Source organism: Cryptococcus neoformans, chromosome 6 (assembly GCF_000149245.1).
Source record: "Cryptococcus neoformans var. grubii H99 chromosome 6, complete sequence".
Taxonomy (NCBI): Eukaryota; Fungi; Basidiomycota; class Tremellomycetes; order Tremellales; family Cryptococcaceae; genus Cryptococcus; species Cryptococcus neoformans.
In genome coordinates this window covers 230,032-241,198 of record NC_026750.1, presented here as the reverse complement: position 1 = coordinate 241,198, position 11,167 = coordinate 230,032, and the positions used below count along the sequence as shown (strand labels likewise).

The 11,167-nt window shown below is 47.3% G+C and overlaps 4 protein-coding genes and 1 non-coding gene; 2 read left to right on the top strand and 3 right to left on the bottom strand.

The window, feature by feature from the left end:
• Positions 1-10: 10 nt before the first annotated feature.
• Positions 11-4,783, top strand: CNAG_02468 (AP-3 complex subunit delta-1). XM_012194313.1 has 11 exons: positions 11-219; positions 271-358; positions 410-489; positions 541-927; positions 978-1,203; positions 1,254-1,399; positions 1,451-2,626; positions 2,678-2,792; positions 2,846-3,289; positions 3,349-3,920; positions 3,970-4,783. The coding sequence occupies exons 1-9, from the start codon at positions 52-54 to the stop codon at positions 3,277-3,279; spliced, it is 2,820 nt and encodes a 939-aa protein (XP_012049703.1). The 5' UTR covers positions 11-51; the 3' UTR covers positions 3,280-3,289; positions 3,349-3,920; positions 3,970-4,783.
• On the bottom strand, positions 3,364-4,591 carry CNAG_12532. The gene is made up of 4 exons (XR_001045805.1): positions 4,236-4,591; positions 3,984-4,182; positions 3,744-3,928; positions 3,364-3,680 (listed from the first exon to the last, which is right to left on the bottom strand). It is a non-coding gene; the product is annotated as a hypothetical RNA (non-coding RNA).
• Positions 4,784-5,110: 327 nt separating the features above from the next.
• Positions 5,111-6,826, bottom strand: CNAG_02469 (cytoplasmic protein). XM_012194312.1 has 7 exons: positions 6,694-6,826; positions 6,472-6,644; positions 6,204-6,416; positions 6,057-6,151; positions 5,959-6,005; positions 5,805-5,891; positions 5,111-5,740 (listed from the first exon to the last, which is right to left on the bottom strand). The coding sequence occupies exons 1-7, from the start codon at positions 6,714-6,716 to the stop codon at positions 5,221-5,223; spliced, it is 1,158 nt and encodes a 385-aa protein (XP_012049702.1). The 5' UTR covers positions 6,717-6,826; the 3' UTR covers positions 5,111-5,220.
• Positions 6,827-8,262: 1,436 nt separating this feature from the next.
• Positions 8,263-10,325, top strand: CNAG_02470 (phosphoric monoester hydrolase). XM_012194773.1 has 5 exons: positions 8,263-8,811; positions 8,880-9,312; positions 9,360-9,919; positions 9,974-10,029; positions 10,078-10,325. Exons 1-5 carry the CDS (start codon positions 8,355-8,357, stop codon positions 10,198-10,200), a joined length of 1,629 nt encoding a protein of 542 aa, XP_012050163.1. The 5' UTR covers positions 8,263-8,354; the 3' UTR covers positions 10,201-10,325.
• Positions 10,277-11,152, bottom strand: CNAG_02471 (hypothetical protein; the record flags this gene model as incomplete). Its single annotated transcript, XM_012194774.1, has 2 exons — positions 10,277-10,836; positions 10,870-11,152. The coding sequence occupies 2 exons, from the start codon at positions 11,150-11,152 to the stop codon at positions 10,277-10,279; spliced, it is 843 nt and encodes a 280-aa protein (XP_012050164.1).
• Positions 11,153-11,167: the final 15 nt, after the last annotated feature.

Here is an 11,167-nt window from a genome sequence, read left to right as displayed (position 1 = left end):
GCCGTGCTATCGATAACAACACCCCATATCTTATCATAATCTCGCAAAATAATGTTCGAGAGGACGCTTCAGGACCTCATCAGAGGCCTGCGTGCCCACAAGGGTGCCTCGAAGGCCCAGGAAGATGTCTTCATCGCGGAGGCCATGACGGAGATACGCGACGAGCTCAAGGGCAAGGACATGGCGCTCAAGGCGGAAGCTATCATTAAGATGTGCTACGTGAGTGTTCTACTGTCTACAAGATTACAAAGCTGACTGCTATGCATATAGTTGATGATGCTTTACCCTATTCCGCCGCCGGCAGGGTTCGCCTTCCATGTCGTAGAGGTTATGAGCTCTCCGAGATATCATCTCAAACGTAAGTGTTGAGGGATTCAACAGCTGTCCGTTACTAATGCATAAACTAAAGAGCTGGGATATCTTGCTGCACCTATGGCCTTCTCTGGAGATATTGAAGAAATTGTCCTTACGGTTAACGGCATCAAAAAGGTAATATACCTTATAGACCTGACAACGCATCTGCTAACTGATTTACTGCAGGATCTTCTATCACCTCATGTTCCTCTACCTCCCCTACCACTCACAGCCCTTCCACACCTCCTATCTCTCTCCCCTTCATTATCAACCTCATTGCATCCCGACCTCCTCCATCTACTCACCCACTCTTCTCCACGTATCCGCAAACGAGCAGTTCTGTGCCTATTACCGTGCTGGGAAGCGTTCCCCGAAGGTTTGCGCGAGGGCTTCCCAAGATTAAGAGGAAGGCTGCAGGATGAGGACCAGGGTGTAGTGGGCGCAACTGTGGGTGTTGTAATGGAGTTGGCTAGGAGACAGGGCGGGAAGAACTACTTGCCCTTAGCACCCGAGTTGTTCGGGATCTTGACTGGAAGTAGCAATAACTGGATGCTTATCAAGGTTGTCAAGCTGGTATGCCAATGCACTCCTCATTTTAACCACAGGCTGATACAGCGTTCCAGTTCGCCATATTAACACCCCTAGAGCCTCGATTGGTCCGAAAGCTTCTTCCTCCTATCACCACACTCATCTCCAACACCTCTGCTATATCCTTATTATACGAATGTGTGCGAACGTGCATCGTGGGTGGCATGCTGAACCCAGATAGACCAGAGGCAGATGCCCTTGCAAGAGTATGTGTGGAGAAGCTCGGAGGCTATCTGAGGGACGAGGGAGGTGACCAAAATTGTGGGTACTGTCTTTCTCACAGTAACCGACATGGAAGCTTATTTGAGTAGTGAGATACATTGCCTTGTTAGCAATGGTTAAAATTATTCCAACCCACCCACAGTTGGTCGCAGAGTACCAAGACGAGGTTCTACAGAGTTTGAATGACCCCGACGTGTCTATCCGAATGCGAGCTCTAGAGCTCGCTACGAACATGGTAAATCAATATATCTTCTCGACGGATACTAAGGTACTAATACCAGTCTAGGTCGATCCCAATAACCTCCAAACAATAGCAGACACACTTTTGTCTCACCTTGCACCTGCCGCCCCAGTACTGCCATCAGCTGCCGCATCCCTGGCAGCTATCGCTTCCTCATCTGGCACGTCTCATAACGCCCCACCGTCTCTCTCGCCTGCATACCGTCATCTCCTCTCCACTCGCTTACTAGGCATTCTTTCCCACAACACCTATGCCAACGTAACGGATTTTGAATGGATCCTCAGTGTGTTGGTGGACGTAGCGTACGTCTCAAGAGTAAACGTTGGACAGGATATCAAGAGGATGATTTTGGATGTGGTTGCCAGAGTGAAAAGTGTTCGGAACTATGCCGTGTCTGTCTTGGAAAAGGTGTTGGGAGATGACGACTTTAAAGAAAGGATAGGCGACGATAATGAAAGTGCCGATGGCCTTATTGAAGCTGCCGTCTGGGTCTGCGGCGAATACCCTTCGGAACTATCATCACCTCTTTCTGCGATTTCTAATCTCCTTTCACCCTCTACCTCGACCACTATCATATCCCTTTCTATACAAGCAGTCGCCAAGATCTTCGGTTATTACTGCACAACTGCTGCTTCTTCTTGGTCTGGAGATAAGTTTGAAGAGACTAAGGCGCTGGTAACGAGTATTGACAAAGGTCTGGCTGAGGTTGAGCGAAATGCAAAGGGAGACATGGAAGTTGTCGAACGAGTTGGCGAGATCAAGGGTTTACTAGGATTTGTCAAAGCTGATCTCGAGCACTATGTCCAACCTCAGAGTACGATTCGCAGGGATAGCGGGTCTTCTATCCCTGAGCTGGAGGGAGGGTTTGAGGCCGAAGCAAAGCAAACTAATCAGGATGATCCACCATACCCGAAATCGCTCTACATCTTCCCACCCCTATCCACATCCCATCCTTTAAATGCAGTCGCTTCCTACGCACAATCATCAATCCGTATACCAGACGGGCTCGATCTAGATACCGACCTTGTCCCAGGCGGTGGGTGGCCAGAGGATATTGAAGAAATTGACGAAAGCGAGGAAGAAAGAGAGAAGGGTATATTCAATCTGGGAGAAGGTGGTGGGGAAGGGATGGAAGAGCTGAGGAGGGTATTAAGAGAGGGCAGAAAGAAGAAGAAGGGAAAGAAGGGCGAAGAAGGCGAGGATAAGGTTGAAAGAGAGAGGGTAAGTCTGAATCTTAAGAGCAACGGTTACATTACTCATCTTTTTTGGCAGCGGAGGGCAGCGAGACGGGCAAAGCATAAAAATGATCCATATTATCTTTATGATAAAGAGGACGAGGACGTGGACAACATTCCTATCGTCAAGCTCGACGATTCTGAGCTACCACGTGAGTGATTCATATATGCTGTATCTATTAAAACTGACACAGTATTTTTTCAGACGACACTACAGATCCCTCATCTCGGTCAAAACCCAAGTCAAGGCAGAAGAAGAAAGCTCCACCTGAGTTCGACCGCACAGGCGAACTTCCTGAAGGCGTTTCTGCTCTCCAAATTCGAACACCGTCTTCCCGCCTGAGCCCATCCGCGTCGCGAATGAACTCCACTACAGGTTTGGCTGCCATGGATCTTTCCGCCTCGGGCTCTATGAACAAGCCTGTTTCAAGAAGTAGTAGCCGCTTCGAGGAGTATAAGCTGGATGAGGAGGAAGGCCTTTCAAATGCTATGTCACAAGTAGGCTTCGAGAGAAATGGTGAGGAGGATGTGCCTGTTGCCAGCGTGCCAGAGGTACAAGTTGTGAAGGTTAAACGGAAGAAGAAGACAGGAGAGAAGAAGAAAATGAAGGAAGGAAAAAGGGAGAGTCCAGCAGAATAGTCGAAGATTTGTATGCATAGTAAATTCACGTCTTTTTGGGTGTACGCATTGCTAACGATCTCATTTTAGGTTTTATGGATGCGGAGCCTATTGTGTTTAAACCACAGCCAGGCTTGTGGCGTTCTCCTTGACGTTGGATGGCACTGACTCTATGGCAAGCCGGACGATGTGGAGGCGAGGTGGAGGCTAATGTATCAAGGACGGAAGCGAATCACTTCTAACTATAACATAGCAGTCTTGTATCCTCTCGCTGTTGCATTGTTTGCTCAGCTTGGTTTGAACAAGGAGACGGTCTGTGTGGACGTGTGTCGGCTAACTTATCTTTCAACATGCAAGTATGGCAGCGTGCGTTATGTCCTTCAGAGGCTTATCGAGCGTCAAGCGTCTGTTCATGTGACAGCCTAACATTTAATGCTTATTAGTCATCGCAATTTTGACGACCTGGTATACAAGCCTAACCCGACCTTGATGTCTTATTGTTGTCTTTTATTTTCACTGACAATCCTCTTCAAACGGCACCATCCCCGTAACAAAATGACCCATTTGCGTCCGAAATTACTCTCACCTATTAATGTTGGCCCCATCGAGCTCAAACATTTCCTTTGGCGTGGCAGCGAAATATTACTAGCAGAAAGCAGCTGGTAAGCCCCTGTGGCTAATGTTAGCTTTAAAGCTGATCAGCTATTTCAGATATGGTGGCCTACTCGATGGCAAAGTGCTATCGTCTCAGAAGAAGCAAGCAACGGCAGTTCCTACCCGGCATATATGCTACTGAGCAGGTTGGGAAATGGAAGAAAATTACTGCCATCGTTGCTCGCCAAAGGGGCAAAACATCTTCTGCCAGCTATGGGCTTTTGGGTGTGTCATGCGTCATCATTGATCATTCCGTCTAAACGACATTCACTAGATGTCTACGTCAACGATTGGCCAATCGTTAGAGTATTGACAAGGTTTACGCAGCAAGCAATATCCCCTATGGCAGAGTGCCCCAAGGGATAAGCCGGTCGGGACTCGACCCTATGGCGTTGAGACAGGCAAGATGGTGATGCGGCGATGGTGGAGTAAGAGATGTGTGCTCTTGTAGATAAAGTAGGAGCTCTATTTAAGAAGTGTTTATTGGGTCGAAAACATATAAAGCGAGCTGTTAACTGGCGGGCTACGCGATGATGCTGTTGGATCGGTCGTCAGGTCCATTGATGTTTTTTCAAGCCGAAAGTGTCCTGAGGTATACTTGAGAACCCTTCTGAAATGCCACAGCTCATCCGATCACAAACACGAGAATAGGTCAAATAGGGATACAAGCCAATGATTAAGTACGCAAGTATGTCTGGTGCTGGCGTAAAGCACCTCTGGTATTGGGGCCTACGTAGGCAAGTCTCACCGCTGACATGTCGTCCTCGAAAGAAGGGATAGGTGCAAAATTCCAAAAAAGGTGCATAAAGCTACATACTTGCTTGCTCGAGCCTCATCCCACATACACAGCTATGCATAAGCTCTCCTTGGAAACAGTTTATTATACCTTCTGCGAAAGAGGGAGAGAAGAGAAGGGCGAAATGGAGCGAAATGCGTTGTTATTTATTTTTTTTAACTGTGTTTCGTAAACAAAGCGACTATAACTCTCCTTTGGCCTGCCTGCGGCTTATGTTATTCGGCATAAGTCAATCGGCTTTAAGAAGGCGCAGTCGGCCATTTGGATGGCTATCCCGGTCAAGCAAGTCGCCATGTCTGGAAGACGAATATCGACTTAGGATGACAGCAGGGAACGGTTGAAGACAGGACTGGTGATGATATACTATTTATATTGATGGGAAACACCATCCAGACTTGCTCGGTAGCAGACTCCTCAACTTTCTTGTGATAGCTCATCAACGAAAACGAAATTCATTACTCCGGTGATAGGTTGCTCGTGATGGTACGCGAAATGCATACCAGAGGCTTATTTTACAAGCCGACCCACATTTGTAACTCTCTCTTCAAATCTTCTCCAACTCCTTTTCCTATGAACACAATCTTCCCCTCCATTTCAGGATCGAGAGCCCTGTCCACCTCTTTCAATTCAAACAGGTCTGCCACCCCTTGTAGAACAAATGCTCTATCATCTTGAAGTGTGATATAACCTTTGGTCCGTAAAATTTCCGGTGCTACTTTGGATGAAGCGGGAAAAGTCGCCGACCAGAGGACGAATTCAAGGAAAGTGTTAAGTTTGTTATATTGAAGCAGATTGAGTGGTGGGATGGGAATAAGCGTAGTATTGATTCTGGCGTTACGATGAGGCAATAATTCTCCACCTTCATGGGGATGTCCGCAGTCGGATGAGTGTTGATGATCATCGTCCAGAGCCGCAGGTGCTTCTTTGATAGCTGGAGTAACGGAATTGGTAAAGGCCCGTATATGGAACAGCTCAGAAATGGGAGCTTGAGAGTTCTTCGTGTAATGTATTCTCAGAGTTGCATTGAGTTCTCTGTGAAAAACATACATCAATACTCCTAAAATAAGAGATAACATACCAGGAAACCAAGACCAACCGAACAGCGCGTTCCACCTTAGAGAGATGTTCTTCTGACACAAGGTCGATTTTATTCAAGAGGATGACGTCTGCAGAAGCCACTTGCCTTAAGAACAAATATCTCGTGAGCAATACACGCGGAGGTCAAAGTCATTCAGGACGAGGCAACACACTTTTGGCATTCCGTAATTTCGTTATAATCCTTCTCTCCATCTAATTGCTGTTTAAATGTAAACATACTGCACGGTGTAAAAGACCTAGTACAACCTACCTTTAGTACATTGCGGCTGTCCACCACGCAGACAACTCCGTCTAGGAACAGATCCCCCATTTCCTCATTGGACCAGAAGGACTTAACTATTGGAGCTTTTCTCACAATAAGCAGCGAGGAATACCCAGATCGAGATATGAGACTTACTGGGGTCTGCAAGGCCTGTCAGTTCGACCACAACCCAGTCGACTCCACCCGGAGCTTTCATGACCATGTCCTCAATTGCCGCTATACCCATGTCCTTGACAGAACAGCAAAGACATCCATTCGGTAGACTGAGGAATTCAGAGGTAGTCGTCGAAGAGTTTGGATCAGACATTGTTAGGCTTTTAGACTCGATATCTGTCGTATCGCCAAAATCTACACGGAAAAAGCGCGATGAGCCTATGTAAAGGGTACAGCTAATCCATCATACCGTTCATGCAAACTGCTATGCGATATCCATGACTGGCTGTGAGAATATATTGTAACAAAGTTGATTTGCCAGCGCCCAAATACCCCGTTAAGAGAGTGATAGGCACTTGCGGCCGTTCGAATCTGGCAGGAGGAAGAGATGATATCCCAACTTCGGGAGTTGATACAAGAAGCCTAGGAGAAGTGTGAGCAAATTAGATAGATTCAAGACGGGCATACAAACTGAGGTACTTGTTCGTCTTCCATGATTTACGGCGAAAGAAGAGTAATCGGACCCATTATAGATGAAATGATTGGCTGCTATTCAAGTGTTGGATTGGAGTGCCGTATGCGGAGACGCGACGCGCATGTCGGCGTTATCCGGGTGATATCGCACGCAGCAATAATAATAAGTAATTATTGAATTATAGTACAAATCTGTCCGCCAGACGGACGAACCCAACGAATTGTTGTTAATTTTGAAACCCGATGATAAAGGGGCGAATACCAATCTTTGTGCCCAGGTATGGAAGTAAGCTGACCATGAAGCGGCAAAGCAACTGAAAAAGGAGGCAGATTCCTCCGTTTACCACCATCTGCACCCAACAAGACTTTTATCCTTGGTCGATTCTCCACCACCTTACTTGTTGTGTATACCCACCAACGAACAATCAAAATCATTGCTTCGGCAGAGCTATCTACATGATCATAATGTCGGAGCAACCAAATGTTCCCCGTTGATCTTGACAAAAAACCAAAGGAGAAAATGCCCAAATTACAGCGTCGCTTGGCTGCCGCCTTTGGAGACTAATGATACGTAGGCCGAGGAGCCCACGTCTATTCCGGGGCTGACGCCCATGTCAACTCATGGTGGTCATCATTCACGTACCTCCGTCATGTATTGAGGGATAAGGCACACAGCCAAGCACTCAATTATCGACCACATGTTCAATATCTACTCGGACGTCAATTTTGCACCCCTAGCTGTGAGCTTGATAACCATTTCTATTTACAAAATTTTTGGATGTTGTGATGGTCAAAACTTGGAAGTCCGAGCCCTTAACCAGGTCAAATACATGTGGAGGGACTCTATCGAGAAACATTGTGGGTTTGTAGAGTTGGAACCTGCTGAGCTGCGATTCATGAAGTCTGGTGTTGATTGGCGAGCCCTGACCCCCAAAAATCTATCGTCGATCTTTGTGAGCCCTTAACTCTTCTTGGATGAATAGTGACCTATGTTATGAATGTAATGATACTACCCGATCTAGAAAAGTTTAGTTCTTGAAAGAAAAGTTGAGCGCTCAGGAGCGAGCAGCCCCAAAAAGTGACGGTTCTTTCACGGCCTATTAAGTTCCTGATCATAGGTGTAGCAGTGGCTTTTTGAACTCTTAGCAATTGTTAAATAGCATAACTAGGGTATCTAATTTACTATTTGTTCAAAACAATCGGCAAGCTCTCGTTTGTCGTGAATAACGCTTTTCCGGCGAGTTCAGGCTCCACTACGTAACAGTCGGGAGGCAGAGTTAAGAATAGTGGAAAAGGACGCCTTTGTAGCAACATCAATGGCACACATGATCTTACCTGACTAAAGCCTGCAATCCATGCTGAGCGGGCGATTAGCAGGCGACTAAAGAATCTCTGCGGCGGTGCATGGAACGAACGAAAGAAATTGAGAAGACTGCCACAACTACATTCCAGCAGGAGTTCCGGCCTGTATAATGCGAGATTAAAAGTCAGGCACAACGAGGCACGCCGTGATGATCTATTCCGAGGGCTCCAAGCCGTCCACTCAGAATTAAAAACATTCCGTCATCTTTGTCGCTCTTTCTTCTTTTTCTTGCTACGTCTTATACTCATACACGGACGTCGCTGGGACCGAAAGATAAAAACAAAATACTGGAAAACATGGCAACACTCCATCAGTACTCCCCCCCACCCGAATCTGACCCCGACCACGAACAAGAGGAACACCTCACATTGCCGCTATATTCTGAACCTCATCGCCCACCGGCTCTCCACCACAGGCCATCTTTCCTAGACGAGATTGTTCCCCTTCCATCTCCTTCACATTTCACCCCAGTAGGCAAAGATCCTCGAACTCATGCATTGCGAAGGTCAATGTCAGTGGCAATCATTGGTATCTTCATGCTGGCAGTCATCTTCATGGCGTCAACCGAATCAAGATCAACCGCGAAGGACGCAGCAGCAGAGCTCAAGGGGGTCTTTGGGATAGGGAGCGTAGCAGAACTTGGAGAAATCATTGCTGATAATTTGGGTCTGGATGATGGGGAGCAGAGCACCACTGATGACGAGGGTTTGGCTGCGGAGGCAGGAGAGAATTCGAGTACTCGGCCGAAGATTGGTGAGTGGTGCTTTGAGCTTGTTCGCATATCGCAATTGCGCAAAAAGCCCTAATAAAAAAATCTTAAGACTTTGACATGTTCAGGATGATAAAGTCTGTTGATCACAAAGACCTCGACCTTTCGTCTGGTCACCGAGTGATTTTCGTTGGCGATGTACACAGTTCCTACGATCCTCTCCAAAGACTCATGTCAAAGCTTCAGTATGACGATACTAGTGACGTCCTCTTCCATGTCGGAGACCTCCTCGCAAAAGGTCCCAAACCAGAACAAGTATTGCAATGGATGAGAGAGCACAAAGTTAGGGGTGTGAGAGGCAATCACGATCAGCCTGTGATTCAATGGCGAACGTGGATGGAATGGGCCGGAGGCGTGGAGTGGGAGGCTTACATGGACTTGTTATCCACCAAGGAAGGAGAGGAAGCTATCCATATTCTGGGTAAGGACAAGAAAAAATATCCAGATGGTTGGATTTGGAAGGGGGAGCACTGGAATATCGCGAGGTGGGTTACATAGTAATTCCCGCGTGGTTCTATCTAACATTTCTTAGACAAATTTCGAAAGAATCATACGAATACCTCACCAATCTTTCACTCATCCTTCACTTCCCTTCCCTTCATGCTTTCGTTGTCCACGGAGGTCTTCTCCCCTCAAATCCTCTCCGATCTTCATTCGATGCTTCCCAACCACTTGTCGAATATTCCAACACCACTCTCTCTCCCCCATACCGTAAAGCCGAAGAGCTAGCGATCGTGAAGAGCATCATCCAAAACACTATTCCGTACAATATCTACAATATGCGGTCAGTGTTCACTAAAGGTCCTAACAAGGGCCAAGTCACCAAATCCTCTACAAAAGGTACACCATGGAGTGAAGTTTGGAATAAGGAGATGAAGCGGTGTAAAGGCCCCGGCGCTTGGACGACACAGGATGAGGGTGATGAATGGCAAGTGGAGCAAGAGCAAGTGGATGATGTGCAGCTGGAAAATGAGGAGGAACTCGATGAGACTGTGAAGAGACAGAAGCCCGGTACGCCCGAGGCGGAGAAGCAAAAGTCTGCAAAGAAAAAGTTGAAGTGTTCACCTGTGACTGTCATCTACGGCCATGCCGGTAAGTCATCAATCATCCCAGCTGATCTGTAAGCTGAAGTTGATGGCCCGCCAGCTGGAAGAGGGCTGGACATTAAACCGTTCAGTAAAGGAATCGACACGGGATGCGTTGTAAGTGCATTTGTACCCCAATAATTCAAAAGTTAACGTTGAATGAAGTATGGCCGACAGCTTACTGCGTTGGTCTTGGGAGACACTACCGGTCTTGATGGTCAATCTGTCCGCGTGGGGGACCACAAGGGGGTCCTTGTTAGCGTTGATTGCGGAAAGCATGGGACTTAGATGTAAATGATATATCTTGATATTGTTTTTAATGTATGTAGTATATATGAATGTATTGTGTTGTGCTTCTATCTTGCTATCTCCATCCACCGAATCCGCTCTTCCTAGAGTTCGCTATTCTCCTCTGATACTCTTCCTCCCTTCTAGCAGCCTCTTCAGCCTTTTCCTTTTCCATCTCCTCGGCCCTCTGTCTTCGCCTCTCTTCCTTCTTTCTCCTCGCTTCAAGCTTTTCCTGCTTTGCCTTTTCCTTTTCCTCCTTCTTTACCCGCTCTGCCTCCAAAACTTTTTTTTCCACCTCTTGCCTCACGCTGTCCAAGGGATTGTAGTAAAGCACCCATAATCCTCTGTTTTTGTCGTCCTCTTTCCATTTTTTTCCCACTTCCTCCAATGTTCCCTCGAACATCGCGACAATCTCCTCCTTTTGGCGTTCATTGACAGCTTCCGCTCGACGACGGTTTGCAAAGACGACTTGAACTCTATCGCCCTTTTCCAAAATTCCCTTTGCCATCTCAAGCTTGTGGCCCAAATCGCCTTTGGCACTCTGCCATGACACCTGCACCTCCTTTTCCTCCATACTGATTTTTCTCTTCACTTTACTCTTCTCCTCCTTTTCTTTTTCTCTATCCCGTTCTTCCGCTTTGCTCACGAGCTTTACAACAGGATACTCACCATCGACAGAAACGAGGGTGAGCGTGTGGGTAGAGGTAGAGTAGGTAGAGAGGATAGAAGAGAGTCGCTGGGGTGGAAGGAGGCCTTCTGGGCCGATGAGTCGGACAACGGAGTGGGGAATGGATGAGTCGCGGTATGAGAGAGGGTGGGCAGCTGGTTGAGTTTGACGGGATCGGGGCGGACCAGAGGAGGCCGGGCGGGCGAGGATGGGTGTGATGGGTATGGGAATTAACCGGGCACGAGGGATGGCTTGAAGGGCCATGAGGGGTCTGAGGATGGGCATTTTGTGAGTTCGTAT

Excerpts from the sequence above, each read along its gene's own strand:
- CNAG_02469 (XM_012194312.1), bottom strand. The coding sequence starts at position 6,716 with ATGGAAGACGAACAAGTACCTCA. Across the intron at positions 6,152-6,203 it reads GACAGGCCTTGCAGACCCCA|CTCCAATAGTTAAGTCCTTC; the intron begins GTAAGTCTCATA and ends TTGTGAGAAAAG. Across the intron at positions 5,892-5,958 it reads GAAATTACGGAATGCCAAAA|GCAAGTGGCTTCTGCAGACG; the intron begins GTGTGTTGCCTC and ends TTTGTTCTTAAG.
- CNAG_02468 (XM_012194313.1), top strand. The coding sequence starts at position 52 with ATGTTCGAGAGGACGCTTCAGGACCTCATCAGAGGCCTGCGTGCCCAC. Across the intron at positions 490-540 it reads CGGTTAACGGCATCAAAAAG|GATCTTCTATCACCTCATGT; the intron begins GTAATATACCTT and ends GATTTACTGCAG. Across the intron at positions 1,204-1,253 it reads CGAGGGAGGTGACCAAAATT|TGAGATACATTGCCTTGTTA; the intron begins GTGGGTACTGTC and ends TTATTTGAGTAG.
- CNAG_02470 (XM_012194773.1), top strand. The coding sequence starts at position 8,355 with ATGGCAACACTCCATCAGTACTCCCCCCCACCCGAATCTGACCCCGAC. Across the intron at positions 8,812-8,879 it reads GAGTACTCGGCCGAAGATTG|ACTTTGACATGTTCAGGATG; the intron begins GTGAGTGGTGCT and ends AAAAATCTTAAG. Across the intron at positions 10,030-10,077 it reads GAATCGACACGGGATGCGTT|TATGGCCGACAGCTTACTGC; the intron begins GTAAGTGCATTT and ends CGTTGAATGAAG.